The 21,935-nt window shown below is 41.2% G+C and overlaps 1 protein-coding gene across 6 annotated transcripts in view; it reads left to right on the top strand.

Moving 5' to 3' along the window:
- Positions 1 to 21,935, top strand: part of UTRN (utrophin) — a gene marked incomplete at its 5' end in the record, with an annotated part of 496,387 nt that overhangs the window by 33,883 nt on the left and 440,569 nt on the right. Inside the window, one exon of one of the 6 annotated variants that reach the window (XM_079938686.1) lies at positions 11,041 to 11,248. The exons of the other annotated variants lie outside the window; for them this stretch is intronic. Coding sequence (XP_079794812.1) covers positions 11,041 to 11,248 — 208 coding nt within the window. Of the gene's footprint in view, positions 1 to 11,040; positions 11,249 to 21,935 lie in introns of those variants that run through there. 6 annotated transcript variants of the gene reach the window in all.

Below are 21,935 nucleotides of genomic sequence, written 5' to 3' on the forward strand. Positions count from 1 at the left end.
AACATAAGCTTTCTTTCTGGGTTTTGTTCTTTCTTCCTTTCCTGGAAATAGCTTCCAGATGGGATTTTTTTTTTTTTCCCCAAACCTCAAGTCCTTACGTTTTACCATTTTTTTGACCTATTATCTTTTTTTCTAAGTTTCATTTTTGGCTTAGGTGCTCTGCTTTTAGAATTTTATTACTCTGTGATATATACTGAAAATGCTTGGCAACTGTCGTGAGGCTGCACGATAATTCTGCTAATGGTGCTGTGCCCTGGACTTCTGTGGCGCGCACTCCCAGTTCTTTGAGGAATCATCTTCCTTCAGTGTGTTCCTTCTTTCTTACTCCTTTAGGTTTATTTAGAAGATAGCAAGAACTACATGGTGGCTCAGCTTAATTCCTGTATTACTTCTATTGAAAAAATAGTAAAAAAGACAAACTTGCTTGATAGTTTTTTGAATTAAAGTGGATTTGTATAATATTTAATTAGGCTTTTTTTCTCATTATTCTTTTGTAGTTTTCTAAATTAAGCCACATGCCTTTCACCCATATAATGTCATGGCCCAAGGTAGTGTTTCTGTCCATAAGGTCTTTTCCTTGGGAGTGCTGGTTTTGGGTATGCCAGAGTTTCTGTACCTACGTGTTCTCTTCCTTGATACTTAAGGATTTGTTGATAAAATGCTTTCAGTTGTTTGTTTTATGAGACATTCACTTGGTCCTTGAGATTAAGATGATTGTTCTCAAGAGTAACTTGGGTTCCTAGTACCCTTCTGCTTCCTGTTTTCTCATCATCATTTCTGTAAATAAGGGAGTCTGGTAGGTTTTTCTGTAGAATTTTATTTTCCATGAGGTTTATTTGAGGCATTGTATTTGCCTTCAATTTTTGTCCCAAGTTACGTAAAATTTTACATTTAAAAAATGTGAAATCTGGGGACTAAGTAGAAGGGAAAGAATGATTCTACTAAATTTTAATCATTTTGTAGAGTTGCCGTGAGGATTAAATGAGTTAAGGGTGTTCAGTGAATAATGTTGGAGGCTCTTGCTTTTCCTGTTGTGATTATTATACTTGTTATTTTCTGCCTTCATTCCCATCCTCCTTTTCACCTTTGCATCGACGCTCTTGATGTGCTGCAGGCTGTTGAGTGAGACAGCAACTACCTCTCTTGGTCCAAGTTACCAGGTCTGGCTGAATGGACTCCCACCCAAGTTTCCGGCCACTATATTGCCGCTATATTGGTTGGCACATGCCTGATGCTCACACAGTGTGACATTCTGGTTGGGTTTCACAATGTAGGCAGTAAGGGGAGAAGCAGGGCAAGGAAGTATATAAACTAAGGCGAGAGGGGGCTTTCTGGAGCCAAGGACAGTTTCTCATAGGTAGGATTACTGAGACAAAAATATTAATCAAAACGAGTTAGTGTAAAAACATTAATCAAAACAATTAGTGCCACTCACTCTGTTTTTCAGCCCTTCCTTTCAGTCCGGGTGTGAAATATTAGCGTTGAGATTGATGATGGACTCGCATAAGCCTCATTTACTACTTGGAACATTCACCCGAGTCAGCTTTTTAAAATCTGTTGAGTACTTTCTCAACTCCGAGATGCTCCTTGTGCTTTGTTTACCGTATTCTCTTATGGCCTTTTTCTGCTGATGCGGGTGAAGCGGGGGAAGGTGCTGGTTGAAAGCACTCAGATAAGCTTACCGTGTATGGACGGCTGTATGGGCACAGATGTTTGGAGTCAGCTGATAATTTTAAATAATCTCTGTCTCGTCGTATTAAATACATTTGCACATGTTTAGTGTTTGCCTAACTTTAATCTGAAATACCATGTGAAAAAGTTTCGTGTGTAAGAAGCATTGCAGTAACAAGGAGAGTAGCGTAATGGTTTTTGCCTGCTTCCTATGCCAGCTACTGTTTAACTGTTTTAATATTATTTATTTACGCAAACACCCATATGTGTGTATATGTGTTTGTACACACATATGTGTATATACATATGGACACACACCCATGAATTTATTTAATTCTCAAAACAGCACTATGAAAGTGGCACTTCTGTTATCATTCCCATTTTACAGTGAGGAAACCAAGGCACAGAGAGGATAAGTAATTTACCCAACATAGCACAGGTAGTAAGTGGCAGAGCTAGAATCTAGACCCAAGTAGCTGTGCCGCAGTCTAGATCACTACTCCGTAGTACTTCTCAGTGCTTAGTCCTTAACGCCAAACAAATGATAATCATAGTAAAGAAGTCCCAGATTATCTTATTACAAGAAAATCTAAGAACAATATACAGTTGACATTTGGACAGTGCTGGTTTGAACTGCGTGGGGTTACTTATACATGGATATCTCTAATAGAAAATACTGCAATGCTACACGACTTGGTGGTTGGTTGACTCCCCAGATGCGGAGGAACCACGGACATGGCAGGGCAGCTATAAATTATACTTGGATTAACCCCTACCTTGTTCAGGGGTCACCTGTACTTTAAAAAATGGAGCCTGGTTTGTGTTTCATAGCATATATGGGCCTTTGTTTGGGATCTGACCGTTTCTGTTTGTTAAGTAGAGAGTTTAGTTGTCTGGATGTTTATGTGACAAACATCTTTGTGACTCCCTGCATTTCGTCCTGCATTAGTGAGCATCCAGCAAGTGTGTCCACTGCATTTACTGTTCCTCATCTGGGAACCTGTATCAGCTAATCCGCCACTGTGGCCTTTCACAGTGGCCCTGCAAGTAACTTTGTGGTCCAGGAATTTATTTCGACCACCAAACTCACGGTTGTGACTCATCATGTAGGGCTTTTATCTTTCCTTATTCGGTATTGGAAATTAAAGAAACTAACTTGGAAATGTTTTCCACACAGGAACTCACTAAATGAGACTGATATCTTGGTGCTGGAGAAAAAGAAACAGGATTTCATGGACCATTTTACGTCACTGCCTTGAAGGATGCTTGACACATAGGGACTGAATACCCGTATAAAGGATTAACAAGTAGAATACCTGAGGTTTAGGATGTAGGAAAATGTGTAGGGAGTATTGGATTTTGACTTTTTTAGAAGGTAAATTCTGCTAAGATGTAGAGAGTGGCACTTATTTTGGCTTGCCTAGGAGCTCAAGGACTAATTCCCACATTTACAGAACAAAGATGGAAAGAAGGAACCTTAGTAATTTTTAAATTTGGTGATTGGGTTGATTATACTTACTTCAGTAGGCCATTAAATTGTCATAACCACCAGGTAAATTGTGGATTAAATACTGTAAATATTATTTGTAAATATTTTAGTATCATTCACCTCCATTCCATTCTTGATAAGAATCAAGAGTAGTTGATTATTATAATTGACACAATTATTATCGTTTGAATGAGAGCAGAAAGATCCTCCCACTCTAATGATGTGATAGAAAAGAACAAGGAAATACATTTTTGAGATACAGTGTTTTGAATGTTAGGGGCTATTAAATATTCCTGGATCAGAATCCATGGAGCACAACATTAATACTTACTTTGCTTTAAAGTTTGAAGTCAATAACAGTTACTTTAATTTTTAACTTCTGCTATCTCAGAAACATAAAGGTTTAAAGGAAATAAAGGAAAGAACATGTTATTACATTTCTTGCTTTCTTTCATCACTTAGTATCTTTTTGTGATACATCAGAGATATTTCACAACGTTCGTAAAATACTTTCTACGAGCTTCTGTGACTTCCAGTGGCTTAATCAGACTGGCTGTACATGAGCTTCTAAACCAAGTGTTTTAGGCAAAAGTTTGCAATTTTATGAATATGCTGGAAAACCTTACCTTTCTTAGCTTGAGAAGTTTCTATCCTCCTTAGGTAGCCACAGTCAGTTTCACTGGGTTTTGTAGGGAAATATCGACATCCGGCTGAGAAGTTCTTTCTAGTCCAAAGCAAAGTACTGAGTACTTATTTCTGTATTTCAGCATGTTACCATTATGGGAATTGCCTTCTGTGTTTTAAAGCATATTTGCAGTTCTGTGAGGCCCTGAGCATTTGGGTTATAGGAACATCTACATTGGGTGTTTTTTCTTTCATAATTAATGATATACTTAGTACAGTTATAGATTTTTTTCTTTAATAAATATGAACTTTGAGTTTCTGTGTTTATTTTAGCATACATTTTCAGAGATTCATTTGAGGTTTTTTTTTTTTTTTTTTTTTTTTTTTTTTTTTTGCTGTACGTGGGCCTCTCACTGTTGTGGCCTCTCCCGTTGCAGAGCACAGGCTCTGGACGCGCAGGCTCAGTGGCCATGGCTCATGGGCCCAGCCGCTCCGCGGCATGTGGGATCTTCCCGGACCGGGGCATGGACCCACATCCCCTGCATTGGCAGGCGGACTCTCAACCACTGCGCCACCAGAGAAGCCCTCATTTGAATTTTAAAAGAAGTTTTAAGGCAATTCAGTATTTTCAATACATACAGTCAGTCTGCACTGAGGTCCCCAAATAGCAGCTGTAATCTGGCTGGATTGAATTACTATGTGTAATGTAAAATTTCACATTTGAAGATTAAGTAAAAAGTAATTTTATACTGTAACTATAAAATTTCATTACATATGAAGTTACTGTATTGTATTGTAAATATTGAATTCCAATTCCAAATTGGGCCCAGTCATGAGGAGAATAATTAACTGACAGTTACATCTGATGTTACAGATACTACTGTACAAAGTGTGGTTTGACTTTAAAATATTTAGCAAGATTGTATTTTGGAATTCGAGATTGCAAGAGACAGGTCTTTCCTGCACCCTACTGCCATGTGCAACCAGTGCCCAGCTCATGGTAACAAGACCATTTTAGGAGTCTTCCTAAGGATAAATTGAAGAGAGCAGAACTTGTAGTTAGAAGTGAAAGAGTACATATGTATTTATCATTGCTACTGCAGTAATAGCACTAGAGTTACCACAAAAGACAAAAAATGAATAAACTTACGTGGCCAAGGGGAAGTGGAGACAAGGTAGCTGTGTGTGGTTGAGGTATCACATGTTGGAGGATGATGGTAGAGTGGTGACTGCTGAGGGGACCAGAGCAGGGGGTGGCAGCCAGAGGCCTCCTGATGCGCCTACCAGGCTTGGAAAGCAGCCTGACTTAGAGTCACCAGCACTGTCTGAAGTTGGGTCAGGGGAAGTGGAATAAGTTTGGAGCTAAAAACTGTAAACTGTGTACTTTGACTCCCAGATCTTTCCCCTTCATCCCCTCCTGCACAGGAGAACAGAGATGTATACGTTCTCTGGACAAATTGAACTCTGCCTTGGGATCCCTGTCCCAGGGAGGATGGTGAGGTTCTGGTTTGACAGCAGGAAGATGAAGGGACATCAGAATTCCTGAAGCTTACCCCAGCCCCAATTAGAGGATGCTTTTCTTGGGCGTATAATATAGTCACAGCACGGAATTTGATGACCTACTTTGAGTTCAGCAGTTGGCAGGCGATAGATACCCAAGCTCATAGAACTTGAGTATTTCACTGCCTCATTTTGAAATGTGAGGGGCTGCCAGGAGTCAGATGTTGGGGGAGAGCCTCTGTCATTAAAGCCACACCCAAACAACAGGAAAAAGGAACTTAGGGGAAACAGAGAAAAATGATACATAATATTATATCTATCAGAGATGTGGGAAAATAATCGCATCTTTGAAACAAGAAAATGCTATAAAAAATCAGATTCAGAGAATAAGAGATCATCTTGGAAATTAAAAGTATGATATCAGAAACTGAGAGATTGAATATAAGAGAGTTAAGTCCTTATTCACTATAATAAACATTCTGTAAATAATGTCTGACAATCAGAAAAGAGCAGTGTAAACTTAGTATTTAGAAATGTATAAATGAATGTCAGAATACATAGATAACAGTTGAAAGGGGACAGCCTCTTGAAAGCAAGACTGAAGCAGGACTCCTGCATTTTGTTGTAGTCCTGTCTGATTTAAAAAACGATGTGCATTTATTACTTTGGTAAAAATTGGTAAGTGCGTAGCGAGAGATTTACTTTGGAAATCATTTTGTTGAAAAAATTTATTGACAGGATAGAAGATGCGACACAATATTACTCTTTGGCAATCCCAGAAGTAGTATGGTCCCCTAAATTTTTTTAGTAGCTGTCTTTTCTCAGCACCTGATTTCTTGCTGCAGTTAGGTATGATTATCCTAACATTTTCTATAGCTTCTGCCAGGCCTGACAAGCTTCGTGGCTTTCGAAATCATTTATCGTGCATTGCAAATATCCAGATTATTTTGAGACAAACTCCTCACATTACAACCACATACTTTCCATGTTGCTAGTGATTATGGGAAGATTTTCTGTTAGACATTGCACAGGTTGTGGTTGTAATGGAACACAAATGTAAGGAACGGGACGTTTTAAATGAACACTAAGAGCATGCAGACCTTCAAGCTGAAATGGTCTCTTTGCAGCATGTCCTGACTTAGAAATCATTTTTAGAGATAAGTGGCCTCCTTTGGCCCTTCCCTCTCCCTTATAACCGTGGATGGCTGTTGTGGTAACATGGACCTTTACAGAATTTTAGAGCTGGAAGATGCTTTGAGGGACCATCTAGTCCACTTCTGTTGCCTGATAATTGACAAAATTCATTCAAGGAGTGGGGGGTGGGAAATGACTTTCCCAGGATTACACAATGGCCCCAGACTCAGTGTTCTTTCTGCTTCTCTGGGCTACCTGGACTTCAGGGAAATGTCTTACTCACTTTCCTTCAAATCTCATTTCGTTGTTGATGGTTGTCTGATGGATTTGTGTCTGAAAAGAGACAGGTTTCCAGGAAATATTCTGGTGGGCAGAGTGGGGTGTGTGGACTTCCTGAAGGATTTTAGGTTTATATTTACTGTGTTAGGGGGTTTTGTTAATTTCCTGAAAGAGATGTGACATGTGCTTGTGGATTAAAACAGGCAGATCTTGGGCTTGAAGTCTTCAGTTTTAGCCTAAACAGGGAGAGGGTGAGAGAGAGGGGAAACAGGAGAAGGAACAACAGAGCAGGGGTGCAAGGATGGTTCTTTCCCATTATTTTCCGTTTGGTGGGGGAGACTGAGAAGTAATTTGTGTGAAAGAAAAGCTGTGGTGTTCAGTCTTCCGGAGCAATCTTTACAGTGCAGCTGGGACCTGCTGGCTACCATTAAGGTTCATGCAAAATTGGACTTCTGTACCTTCTCTGAACCTTTTTCCACTGACCCAGCCCTTAGATGTTGTTCACGGGCCTTCTGACTCCATCCAGGCCTGCCCTTTCCCAGAAATCCTTTTTTGATTGGAGTGTTGTGGGTATTAATGGTTGGCTGATTAAAGCAACTCACCGTAAGTCTGTTAATGATTACTCTGTTACTTCTTCTGGAGGGTATGTGCATATTCTCACAGAGCTGTTATAGGAGTAAGATGAGGTGAACCTTCAACTGGTAGGTTGTAACTATGGAAATACCTGGTAGAAGTTGGAGAGCGATATGTTTTGTAATCCTACCTGCCTAGTGTCCTTACTTTGCAAACCCCAGGGGCTTAGTGGCTCAAAGATGAGTCTTTCTGGAAGAAAGTTGGAGAAGTTTCATCATTATCAAGAATACATTGAAATGGTGCTCAACATCACTAATTATCAGGGAAATGCAGATCAGAACCACAGTAAGATATCATCTCAAACCTGTTAGAATGGCTGTTATCATAAAGACAAGAAATAATAACTGTTGGTGACGATGTGGAGAAAAGAGAACCCTTGTCTACTGTTGGTGGGAATGTAAATTGATGCAGCCACTATGGAAAACAGTATGGAGGTTCCCCCCACAATTAAAAACAGAACTGCCATATGATCTAGCAATTCCACGCATGAGAATACATCCAAAGGAAATGAAATCAGTATCTCCAAGAGATATCTGCACCCCCATGTTCTTTGTAGCATTTTTTTTTTTTTTTTTGCGATACGCGGGCCTCTCACTGTTGTGGCCTCTCCTATCGCGGAGCACAGGCTCCGGACGTGCAGGCCCAACGGCCATGGCTCATGGGCCCAGCCGCTCCACGGCATGTGGAATCTTCCCGGACCAGGGCACGAACCCGTGTCCTCTGCATTGGCAGGCAGACTCTCAACCACTGTGCCACCAGGGAAGCCCTGTAGCAGTTTTGACAATAGCCAGGACACAGAAACAACCTAAATGTCTACTGACACATAAATAAAGAAGATGGGAGATTATATATATATATATGAATATTATTCAGCCATAAAAAGGAAGGAAATCCTGCCATTTGTGACAACATGGGTAAACCTTGAGGGCATTATGCTAACTGAAATAAGTCAGACAGAGGGGGACAAATACTGTGTGATCTCACTTATATGTGGAATCTAAAAAAAAAAGAAAAAAAACCCCACCTGAACTCAAAGATACAGAGAACAGATTGGTGATTATAGGGGCAGGGTGTTGGGGGTGGGGTAGATGGATGAAGGTGGTCAAAAGCTACAAAAATAAATCCTGGAGATTTAACGCACAGCATGGTGACTCTAGTTAACAATACTGTATTGTGTATTTGAAAGTTGATAAGAGAGTAGATCTTGAAATTCTTATCACAAGAAAAATAATTGTAAGTGTGTGTGGTGATGGATGGTAACTGAACTTTTTATTGTGGTAATCATTTCGTAGTACATACATATATCAATTATTTGTGCTGTACACTTAAAACTACTGTAATGTTATATGTCGATTATATCTCAAAAAAAAGAATATGTCAAGGATATCTGTTAGTTGAACTGTACAGTAACTATTAAACTTGTGAACGTCCCTTGAGAATTTCTTCTTTAAAAGTTGTTTTATACTAAAACTACTGAAATACATTTTTTATTTATTATAAAAAACAACTTTGTAATTTAATAATTCGGTTTGTTTTTTATATTTTATTATTATCATTTTTTTTGCGGTACGCGGGCCTCTCACTGTTGTGGCCTCTCCCATTGCGGAGCACAGGCTCCGGACGCGCAGGCTCAGCGGCCATGGCTCACGGGCCCAGCCGCTCCGCGGCATGTGGGATCTTCCCAGACCGCGGCACGAAGCCGTGTCCCCTGCATCGGCAGGTGGACTCTCAACCACTGCGCCACCAGGGAAGCCCAATTCTGTTTATTTTAAATCATCTCTCCTTTAGAAGTGTTTTATTTATTTTCCCAGTGAGTAAAGATAAGTTCAACTCATTAAAAACAGAATATAAGTGTTCCTCGATTCATGAAATGTTTATATCTTATGATGAGGGTGTAGATTAGGGTTTTTATTCTTTATCATCACATCCCTTCCTTTTTTGCCCATGGACCCCCTTTGGTAGTTTGGTGAACCCAGACAAATTTTTTTTTTTAGTTTTTGGTTTTTTTTAATTTTGGGAATTTTTTTTATTGGAGTATAGTTTTTTTCCTTTTTAAAGCACATATGGGTTTCACGTTATATTTCTTTTTTAAATTAATTAATTAATTAATTTTTGGCTGCGTTGGGTCTTCATTGCTACGCGCGGGCTTTCTCTAGTTGCGGCGAGCGGGGGCTACTCTTTGTGGTGCGTGGGCTTCTCATTGCGGTGGCTTCTCTTTGTCGCGGAGCACGAGCTCTAGGCCCGTGGGCTTCAGTAGTTGCCACACGTGGGCTCAGTAGTTGTGGCTCGCGGGCTCTAGAGTGCAGGCCCAGTAGTTGTGCATTGGGCTTAGTTGCTCCGCGACATGTGGGATCTTCCCGGACCAGGGCTTGAACCTGTGTCCCCTGCATTGGCAGGTGGATTCTTAACCACTGCACCATCAGGGAAGTCGCTATTGGCATATAGTTGATTTACAATGTTGTGTTAGTTTCAGGTGTACAGCAAAGTAAATCAGTTATACATATACATATATCCACTCTTTTTTAGATTCTTTTCCTATATAGGCCATTACAGAGTATTCAGAGGAGTTCCCTATGCTATACAGTAGGTCCTTATTAGTTATCTATTTTATATATAATAGTGAGTATATATCAATCCCAATCTCCCAGTTTATTCCGTCCCCTATTTCCCCCCCGGTAACCATAAGTTTGTTTTCTACATCTGTGACTCTGTTTCTGTTTTGTAAATAAGTTCATTTGTACAATTTTTTTAGATTCCACATATAAGTGATATGATATGATATTTGTGTTAAGAGTAATTTTACAGAGATGACAACATGAAGTGGAAATAACTCTTTGTTGCGTGCCCCCCCGCCCCCTCAGGCCAGGGACTGTAGTGGGCATGGTCAACAAAACTGATGAACACTCAGTGTTGGTGGCCGGCCTCTGCAGTGTGTAGACTCGTAGAAGAAACAGATACCAAACTGCAGAATATACAAAGAGTTGTTTCATAGCTTAGGGGATAAATGTCCTGCAGTGCTGTGATAGTGCGTCATGAGGGGGCTTCACGGGGCCTGGGCTGGGCTCGAGTGGTGAGGGAAGATCTCCTTAAGGAAGCCAGATTTAAGTCAACGCTCGGGTGTTGGCTGAGGGTGGAGCTTGGCCCACGGAAAACCTGAATGAGGGCAGTGATTGGGAATGAAATGAGCAGAGGGCTGTGCGTTGAGGTTGGCAAAAAGACGCAGTTTGTATTTCACTTGGTAGTGTTTTTACTCCTGATTGAAGAGGCAGAGTTTACCTTTTAGCTTGACAGCATGTATTATTTAGTGTATTAATGGCTAGATCTCTAAAAGCTTTAGAGATTAGTTTAGAGTATATAGGTTGAAAAATTGTAAAATTTATGAGAATAAGCTCTCTTGCAAGAGCTGGACACTTAAGAACATTTTTTATCGTTTAATTCCTAAACATTATTCCTCACCCACGTTTTCATTTGGCACAAATGTAAGTAAAAACTAAGGAGAACTGAGGAAGCGCTAGGCTCTTCTGTGTTTGTAGAAATACATATACCTTCCTTACCTGGCTATTCCTAAGTAGGTAAGTGTCGTCGCACGTCTGGATTTTAAGGCGACAGGCTCCACAGCCTGGCAGAGGCTCAGAAGGGGATTGGGCTGTGTTACGGGGCAGGAATGCAACCATTCTGGTCAGGCCAGTTGGGGAGGGACTCCTCTCCCCATGATTCCCACACTGTTTGGCCCTGTTTTAAAATTTGACTCCAGCAAAGCACACTGTCCAGCCGAGGGGTACACATATCTTTGCGACTTCAGAAGGCATGCACGGTTGGTTTGTGAACCTGAACTACCTTTGGAGGATGTGCTGAGCCAGCAAGAAATGGAAGTGACTACCACATCTACACATGGGGACGGCAAAGGGTCACAGGCAGGTAAAGAAGGCTCACTTAGAATGTTATGGTTCCTTAAACTTTTGTGCATTGGTCGTAGAAAGGAAACCTCGGAATGACTCAGTGAGCCAAGAATTAGTGTGAAAATTACTGAGCAGCAGATTCTAAATAATTTTGTCCTATGGGTGACCTTGGAATTTTTTAACAAAACATTTTCTTGTAAAAATATTATGAAAGAAGTTAGTTCCGTATAAAGAATCTTACAATGTGAGTCATTAGCGATATTTTGGAAATAGGATCTGCTCTGCTTGCTAGTTGTAGGTCTTCCGGAACAGGACAGAGCCACTGTCAGCCTTTGAGCCTAATACCTGGCCTGGCACTTCACGCATGCTTGTAGGTTGTGAATGGATTGGGGCCCATATCTAATGGCACTCTGAAAATTATTCCATCACTTCTCTGTGATGCCAGAAGATTTGTCCCAAAGCGTTTGTTGTATGGAAATCATATGGGGATAGAAATCATCTTGCCCTCCCCCCCCAGACTATAAATGGGTTAATCAGCTGTAACTGTGGTGCTGTTCCAAACCTCCTAGGCTGAGTAATGAGTTGGCATTGGTGGCCCTTCTGCGTTCATTTGTCCATTTCTGTCTCGGTTTGTTCCCTCACTCACTTGTTATTTATTGCATGTCTGCTGGTGCCGAATTCCGGGATAGACTATTGGGAAACAGAGACAAATAAAGCAAGACCTCTGCTTAGCGGGTTTTGAACAAGTGATTGAGTGCCGGGTGTTAGGGGGTGTAATAGTGGCAAGTACTAGGTGCGGTGGGATCACGGATTAGGAGGGATTCGTTTCTGGAGTTTTATTCTTCCCTGGAGAGTCAAGGGATGTTTCCCAGAGGAGGAACTTGCCAGATGGCAGAGGAGAGTGTGGAAGGGAGGGATTCCAGGCCGAGGGGAAAGTGTGTGTCAGGGAAAAGGCATGTTGGGCGAATTGCTTGGTGAGATGCCGCTTCGCTTCCGTGTTTATAAATTAGCCTCCTCTATCGCTGCCCATCGCCTCGGCAGTGGCCAGCGTGCTGCTCTGCAGACCACCTCTTCACAGACTCTTCCTCTGCCTGGAATACCTCCCCTAGCTCTTGGCTAGCCCCGTCTACTATAATTGGGCATCGGATTAAATTGCACATCTTCTGAGGTGTCTGCCCTGACTACCAATTTGAAGTAGATTCATCCTGTTATTCCTACCAGCCGTCCTGTTGCTTGCTTCAGCACACTTGTTACAATGCTAATTGCTTTGTTTAATTTGTTGCTAAGAGGTCCCCAGACTCAGGGCAGGGACCAAGATTTTCACCAGTGTGCCCATAGTGCTTTGCACAACACCTGACCTCTAGGGATGATAGATCCTTGCAGATGAATGAATGGATGAATGAATGACTGAAAAGGCCTCACTTGAAAACCAATGATATTTGTAATGGACTTCCTATTCCAGTTTATTCCTTAAGTTTGAGGTAATTCTTAACTAGGCACTTAGGATCTCAGCGAAGAATTTCATTCAAGATCTTTGGGTGTTTGTTACCTTGAGGTAAAAGAAAACGGGAGTTTACTCTGGATCTTGGAAGGAGTGACTTGAAAAATCTAAGGATTCTTTAAATTGAATATACAGGGATGAGAGAAATTCTGCTCAGAATACTTAAGCTGTAAACAAAAGAGAAATTCATGAATTTAAAGAAAATTGAATGAAATGTGTCATTAAATCAAGTCATACTTTATAGTCATTTTATAAAATTATTTATTACACTACATTTTTATTTGTATTGCTTTGTTCTCTGATATGTCCTGATAATTTTGATGATTTATTCTTATCTGTTCTCTGAAACCTTATTTTTATAATTAATATCATTATCATTGTTTAAGCCCCTTATATAAATCAGTGATGTTTTTATACTGATAATTATTCTTTATATTTAATACAGTATTCATATAATGTTCTCCATCTTGGACTCAATTTCATTGCCATTTTCCTCTACATTTTCTGTCAGTTTTTTTTTGTTTTTTTTTTTGCGGTACGCGGGCCTCTCACTGTTGTGGTCTCTCCTGTTGCGGAGCACAGGCTCTGGATGCGCAGGCTCAGCGGCCATGGCTCACGGGCCTAGCCACTCCGCAGCATGTGGGATCTTCCCAGACTGGGGCACGAACCCGTGTCCCCTGCATCGGCAGGCGGACTCTCAACCACTGCGCCACCAGGGAAGCCCCTGTCAGTTTTTATGGCTCATAAAATGGCTTCACTTCTGGTTCATCTTACCCACATTCATATTTTTCTTATACAGGTCACATATAGCACAAGATATTTTCAATAACATATTGTCAGCAGATTATTTTCATCGTGTTGAAACATTATACAACAAAATTTATTTTGTAAATTCTGTAGTGATGGCAGGTGGAAACTGTTAGGTGAAATGGCATATTCAATGAAAGGAAAATCCAAAAGTTGATTGCTCAAATGATTATGATTGTTTTTCCCGTTTGGTCTTCTCCAAATGAGAATTCCCTGCATAGATCTGTTAATTCCAAGGGATGGCAGACAGGGTTTCTCAGCTTTAGCCAGGGGATGGGTGGTTGGCACTTCCTGATATGTTTCTTTCTTTTTTTTTAAAATTTATTTTTTATACAGCAGGTTCTTATTAGTTATCTGTTTTATACATGTTAGTATATACATGTCAATCCCAATCTCCCAGTTCATCACACCACCACCAACACCCGCCACCACTTTCCCCCCTGGTGTCCATACATTTGTTCTCTACATCTGTGTCTCTATTTCTGCCCTGCAAACCGGTTTATCTGTACCATTTTTCTAGGTTCCACATATATGCGTTAATATACGATATTTGTTTTTCTCTTTCTGACTTACTTCACTCTGTATGACAGTCTCTCGGTCCATCTGTGTCTCTACAAATGACCCAATTTCGTTCCTTTCTGTATACATGTACCACATCTTTATCCATTCATCTGTCGGTGGGCATTTAGATTGCTTCCATGACCTGGCTATTGTAAATAGTGCTGCACTGAACATTGCGGTGCATGTGTCTTTCTGAATTATGGTTTTCTCTGGGGTTATGCCCGGTAGTGGGATTGCTGGGTCATATGGTAATTCTATTTTTAGTTTTTTAAGGGACCTCCATACTGTTCTCCATAGTGGCTGTATCAGTTTACATTCCCACCAACAGTGCAAGAGTGTTCCCTTTTCTCCACACCCTCTCCAGCATTTGTTGTTTGTAGATTTTCTGATGATGCCCATTCTAACTGATGTGAGGTGATACCTCATTGTAGTTTTGATTTGCATTTCTCTAATAATTAGTGATGTTGAGCAGCTTTTCATGTGCTTCTTGGCCATCTGCATGTCTTCTTGGAGAAATGTCCGTCTAGGTCTTCTGCCCATTTTTGGATTGGGTTGCTTGCTTTTTTTAATATTGAGCTGCATGAACTGTTTACATATTTTGGAGATTAATCCTTTGTCTGTTGATTTGTTTGCAAATATTTTCTCCCATTCTGAGGGTTGTTTTTTTGTTTTGTTTGTAGTTTCCTTTGCTGTGCAAAAGCTTTTAAGTTTCATTAGGTCCCATTTGTTAATTTTTGTTTTAAATTTTCATTTCTCTAGGAGGTGAGTCAAAAAGAATCTTGTTGTGATTTATGTCATACAGAGTTCTACCTGTGTTTTCCTCTAAGAGTTTTGTAGTGTCTGGCCTTCTATTTAGGCATTTAATCCATTTTGAGTTTATTTTTGTGTATGGTGTTAGGGAGTGTTCTAATTTCATTCCTTTTCCTGTAGCTGTCCAGTTTTCCCAGCACCACTTATTGAAGAGACTGTCTTTTCTCCATTGTATATCCTTGCCTCCTTTGTCATAGATTAGTTGACCATAGGTGGGTGGGTTTATCTCTGGGCTTTCTATCCTCTTCCATTGATCTATATTTCTGTTTTTGTGCCAATACCATATTGTCTTGATTACTGTAGCTTTGTAGTATAATCTGAAGTCAGGGAGTCTGATTCCTCCAGCTCCGTTTTTTTCCCTCAAGACTGCTTTGGCTATTCGGGATCCTTTGTGTCTCCATACAAATTTTAAGATTTTTTGTTCTAGTTCTGTAAAAAAATGCCACTGGTAATTTGATAGGGATTGCATTGAAACTGTAGATTGCTTTGGGTAGTATAGTCGTTTTCACAATCCTGATATGTTTCTATTTGCGATATCTCTTGCTCTTGGCTTCTGATTCCAGCCTTTTGTTCCCTTCTTGGAGAAACGGGGAAAAATACACTTACATACTCTTTTGAGGGTAAGATTTTGGTTATCTTTATTTGTGAAGGCAACTTTTAATTTACCTGCTTGTTTCATTCATTCATCCAATAAATGTTTATTGCCCACCTACTCCATACGAGGCACTATGCTAGTCACTAGCCTAAAAAATATTTTATTATGACCAACATTTAAATTATTTTCGAGTAAAGTGTTTTAAGGAAAGGACAGTGTGAAAGAAGTCTCATGTCAGCAGAGAAATATTTTGTGTACTGTCTGGTAAATTTCTTTTTTTTTTCAGAATTGCTGCTGGCTAGGAAATGATGATGGCTTCCACTTCTTACAGCACTGCTAATGTTGGCTTGCTGTGCTTGCGCCCTTTGTGCTGCAGAGGCGAGAGGCGTTTGGGGAGTCTTAATTTCACCGGAACGCTGCACCTGTTGCTGGCTAGTCTTGCATATGAAATCCAGAAACTAGAGTCACTTGCTTTCATTTCCTTTTCCTGCCCCCTCTTTCCGGCGTAGAGGGGCTCAGTTTAGTAACTCATATGAAAAGTAACCACCTTGTTCCTTCGGGGCTATGGTTTTAGTGCCCTCGGGAGTGGAAGTGTCAGGGCCTTTTGTCATTCTGTTGTGGAAAGACGTATCTGAGTGGCCTCAAGATCCTGACGCTTGTGTTTGTGCCAGAGGTTGGGACTGGGGTGGGGTGCAGCTGCTATGGCTACTTGATACCTGGAAGCTGATTGCTGTTGAGGAACATGTACTTCCTCTTGCTTTCATATGGTTTTTGGCTATGACTTTGAGGAAGTATTATATAGTATTGTTTTCTCTCAGAAAAATAACTTTGAAACCTCTGGGCTTCACGTTGGTTCAGGCAGTGCTGTTGACAGCCAGCAAGCTGCTTCTAGAAGGCCCACAAGGGGATGGGAGGAAAGACTTTGGGGCAGGGAGTTGGTTCAGAGGTTCAGAACACCCATGGCATGAATATGGTGTTTTACTCGGTGTCATGAGTCCTTAGTTACCTCATGTTTCAAACAGGACTTGAGGTATTGACACAGCTTAACTTGTAAGACTTTTGCAGGCATCCATGAAAATAAATGTGAAAGAACTTTAAAGTTCAGAGGTCCCTAAAATTGGTCAGTTTTTACTGACCAAATTACAGACTGAGGTTCCAATAGAAACACTGGTAGTTCCAGCCCTCTGCTGGAACTTGGCAACCTCTGGGAAGTCATTTTTAGTGCAGTATTCCTAATTTAAAACCAAGCTTGTTCTATTGGCTCTGTTTATAAATCTTTTATAGATAGACAGATTTACTCATGGACGTTCTCTGGAGGAGAAAGATTTTATGGAAAGCGGAGCTTTGTGTGAAATGGTACATAAATGGTCCCGACCTGCGAACTGTGGAATAGCTTGCTTACCATCGGGGACGGCCCTGGAATAAGGGCCTGACTTTCTTCTCCTCTTCTTTCTGGATTACCGTGGTTTCCACTTTTGTACCTTCTGGTACTGTTTCCAAGTTCCACCCTCCCATCTTCCTCCCTGTTCTCTGTCACTTCTTAGAATATGTTAATAACAGGCTGTTTGTGCATTTCTTGCCTTTGCGGTGTTCGGTCCCCCCTTGTTTGGTAGCCGCTGCCCCCTCCTTTCCCCTTTTGCAGGCCCCGGCCTATCTCAGGGGCTGATCCCCGAGGCAGTGACATTGAGCACCACACACACCCTCTGCAGCACTGGTGTTGCCACACTCTGCTGGCCTGGGAACTGGTTCTCGTCTGCACTGCATGGAACAGAGTAGGTGCTCAGTAAACAGATCAGTTAGCTGACTGGCTCCCACAGACCCAAAGCCCAGGAATCTTGTTCCTAAGTTGCATGGCTCATAAATTCTTGACCGATAACCCTTACTTGCATTCTCTGTTCCTCACCTGGTTATTGCTTGGAAACTGTTTCATCCTAGAAATCCTGGAACTGAAATACTCGAGGTCATCTCCTTGGCATTGGTTCTGCCTCATTATTGCCTGGATCCTTCATTTTCTCCCCATTCCCAGCCCTCAGCTGTCACAAGTAGATGATTATGTCTCACTCCCATGGCCAGAGATATGACACATGGGAGTGGGGTGGGTGTGCCCGTTAGTAGGCAGGACCATCTTTGTGTAGTTTCAGCTGCAGGCTGAATATACAGATGACTCATGCAAGTTAATACCCGTATCTAATGAGTGGCCAACATCTTCAGATTTGCATAAGGGCTTAAGAGCTCCACAGGAAACATTGAATTGAGATTGTCACTGCCGGGGACCCAGGAACGAAGTGTTATGGATGGCACATCTGGATTCATAGGCTGTTGTGCCCTATGGGACTCTTAGGTCAGTGCTCCCACTAGATGTTTTTACTGCTAACAGCAAAGAATAGTCCCCATGTTTCTTTTCTTCACACCTTCCGATGAAGCTTGAGTGTTCTGGAACCTTCTAGGAACCAGAGAAGTTTCTCTCACAATGGCAGCAGATGTACTTCAAGAAAACTCACTGGCTGATCTTTGCTCCACAGCCCTGCAGTTTGCCAATGAGATTGCCTCTACTTCTACAGCACTTCCATTTCCAAATTAATCCTTCTTTTACATTCCCACAAGCACCCTTCTCGCTTGGTCACAGCTCTCTAGTCCTTTTCTGCAATGCTGCGGTCTGCCCCAGAATTCCTATTTTTTAATCTAATTAATTTATTTATTTTTGGCTGCGCTGGGTTTTTGTTGCTGCGCGTGGGCTTTCTCTAGTTGCGGCGAGCACGGGCTACTCTTCATTGCGGTGCTTGGGCTTCTCATTGCAGTGGCTGCTCTTTGTTGCGGAGCACGGGCTCTAGGTGCATGGGCTTCAGTAGTTGTGGCATGTGGGCTCAGTAGTTGTGGCTCTTGGGCTCTAGAGCGCAGGCTCAGTAGTTGTGGCACGTAGGCTTAGTTGCTCCGCGGCATGTGGGACCTTCCCAGACCAGGGCTTGAACCCGTGTCCCCTGCATTCTTAACCACTGCACCACCAGGGAAGTCCCCAGAGGTGCTAGTTTTGATTTTGCTTGTAACGTAGACCGTGGCACCTCCTTTCTGCATCAGGCGGACTTGTGTAAGCTCTTTGGGTGTGAGAGACGCCCAGGGTTCCTCTCACTGTCCTGGTCCACTCTTACTTTCACTCTGATGTCTTCCACATCAGCTCGTGTCTCTTCTTTCAGTAAATGCTCATTAAGTCCTTACAGTGTTCCAGGTTCCATGCTAAAGGATGACAATACAAAGGTAAATGAGAAATGACAACACTTATTTTTCACCTGATTGATAAAAACAGAACATTTAGAAAATTCAGGAAAATTACTCCCTTTCTCTTTCCTTTTTCGTAATGTTTTAAAAATTCTCTTTCTTTGTAAAGCATCTGAATTTTATTCATCTCTTTTGATGTCTCCTTAAACAACTATTCCTGCTCCCTGAAGAACCATGGTGATAACCTTCCTTCCTTCTGCTAGAGTGAGGTGTTTGCTACCTGAGTGGCTGTCCCAGGGACCCCTGTCTTAAGCAGTCGGCACTGCAGGGTTCCAGGCCCCTGGCAGATTGGATCCTGGCTTTACAGAGCAGTGGCATCACTCGGCATCCGTGCAGTGTTGGCCTGTTCTACCACGATTGCTGTCCGCCACCGGATACCTCATCTCTGTCGGTTCCAGGCAGTTGTCACTTCTGTTTGGAAGCAACACTGCCAGTGAGAAACCTGCCATGTGTGCATGCGCGCACACACACACACACACACACACACACTCACACACTCTGTTGTGAGAGGAGAGCCACCCTGGGAGGGAACCCTCCTCCCCTCTCTTGGTGTAGGAAGAGCACGGGTATACCTACTACCTCTCTCTACCCCCCTCATTATGGGATTTGGTGGTGGTGTTCTTTAACTCTTACTCTCACTGCTTTTGTGCACTTTTCCTGAGATAATTCTAAGAAAGGTTATAATTTTATCTTGAAATACAATGTCTAGGAACTTTTCTTTTAATTCATCATTCCAAGTAAGTGTCTTTGCACCTTAGAAAACAAAACTAAAATACTGAAAATATGATTTCTTTCCTCTTTCACTGGCATGTTCCTTAATGTCTGCATTGGAGATCAGCCTTTGTGTGGTTGGGATAAATTCTAAACTCTTTGATGGTGGGGATTTTTGTGTAGCTCTCTCTAACATAATTTTCTTGGTTATAATGTCATTCGATTCCATTAGTATACTAATATGGAAACAAAGGCATGGTTTCAGACTTTATTTATATCTTTGTGCTTTGGAAAAACAATCTCATGAGAAATCATTCAGCCCATTAAATAACATCTTTGATGTTACTTTTTTGGGTTTGCTTGTTTTTAGAAAAGTTTTCCTGGCTTTTGCTCTTTGTAATTGCAACAGTAGCATAGCAAGTATTTTTAGACATGTGTTGTTAGTATCATGTGAAAAATATTTTTCATGCCAACATGTTGGATTTTGTTAGTAATCTTTAATGTGATCAAGAACTAAGGTAGAATTTCTTAGCTAGAAAAGAATGAGTTAAAAAAAAATCCCAATACGTTCTTGGATGATTGGAGAAGCTATATTCTATATTTTTACTTAGGTGAAAATATTCAAGAGATTGAATTAAATGGCAGCTTCTTGAGGACAGAGACTATGCCTTTTTCATTTTTTATTCTTCTTGGGTGTAGCACTGTTACAGTCAGAGGAGTTGGCTCAGTTGGTGGAAGCCTTGTGAACTTCATGAGGAAGATTAGACTCCAACCTCCTTCCTTGCATAGGAAATCTTTAAGGATTTTGAAGCTAGAGAGTTGCAAGTACTTTAGAAAGATCTATCTGGAGGCTCTGTGGGAGGGTGAATTGGAGTAAAGAGAGCCTGGAGGCAGAGGCAACATTGGAGGTGAAAGAGGATGTGGTGTGAAGGTGGGTGGGAGATGCATGAGGCCACGGATTTCATAGGTACAGGTCTACACTCCCTCATTTGCAGTTGTAATAGCTAAAAAGAGCTGTAAAAACTGAAAGGTATTTTCTTTGTAATTCATTTGATAGTAAAACCCGAGCTTGACCCGAGCTCATTTGGTGGCAAAATTGGACCTGGAGTGTTGGGATGCTTTTAAAATCTTTACTTATCCCACTTACCTCATAAAATACACATATTTACTACAGAAGTATTAGTGTGTTTGACTAGGGGAAATTGCCCTGGATCTCGCTGTTTTTGTTTTAATGTAATGTATAGCCTATGTGCAGTGTAACTTTTCTCAAATGGGAAAAGTTCTGATTTGGCAACACATCTGGTCTAAGGGTTTTGGACAAGGGACTGTGAAACTCTATTTGACCTGTGCTTACAAGATAAGACTCACAGATTAGGTATGAAGAGCATTGTGGAGGAAATAAACATATATCGCCTGGAAGACTCAATGGTTGATGATGAAACTACCTCATCAACATGAAAGAAAACAGGTCTTTTGGGGGGGATCAGAAACATGCATTAGATAGTGAATGAAAGGATGCATTTTTGAAGTGTTGCTTGTGTGCAGGATCTGAAACTGAATCATGAACCAGAAAAAGGGAACAATTGGAGAAATTTGAATAAGATCTCTAGAGTAGTTCATTGTACTGCATCAGTGCTAAGTTTTTGGTTTCTGGTTATGTAAGATGATAACATTTGGGGAAGCTGGGTGAAGGGAATATGAAAACTCTGTGTACTACTTTTACAACTTCTTGGGTAAATCTAAAATTATTTCAAGTTTTAAAAAATGAGGGAGAAAGTTGCTTGTCAAACCAAGAAATGGTATCATCCATGCTCCCTTTAAGTAGAGAATATCTGTTAGCAGGAATATGGTTTTCTTAGAGATTTTGAACTCTAAAAATGCAAGTTGAGTAGACTTTCAAAGTCAGGTCTCTACCCCCTTCCCAATTTTTTTTAAGGCCGACCTTGTTTTTACAGAAGATGAATTGAGAACATTTTGATCCGAGAAAAAGGCTTGATCCTAGCTTATGTGCATACAGAAGAGTTACAACATGAAGCCAGTTGTGTCTGGACAGTTCATGGGAAGTGTTGTAACTTGTATTCCCTCACATTTGGTTTCTCTGGTGTTGGAGGGTGTGGTTTATCTCTGGCTTTTGTCTGCTGCTCTGCAGGTTTAGGTGTAGGTTCAGTAGTTAGGACGGACAGTTGTAATAAGATGTTCAAAGCCCAGAGGGTTTGCAGATAATAGAGGGAATGAAGAAAATGTCTGCCTTTAATGGTCAAGGTTGGCTGACCTGGGCTTGGCCGTGCTGATGTGCCCGGTGTATGTCTCCCCAGTGGAAGGAGGATTAGTCTTGAATGCCTCTGCTTCACTTGCTCACTTCCACACCACCTCCTGTAGTTTCAGCTGATTTGTTCTGTAATTCTGCAGTCCACTCCTTTCTTTCCTTTTGGATGAGAGTAAACCTAG

The sequence above is a fragment of the Stenella coeruleoalba genome (assembly GCF_951394435.1).
Source record: "Stenella coeruleoalba genome assembly, chromosome: 12".
Lineage (NCBI taxonomy): Eukaryota > Metazoa > Chordata > Mammalia > Artiodactyla > Delphinidae > Stenella > Stenella coeruleoalba.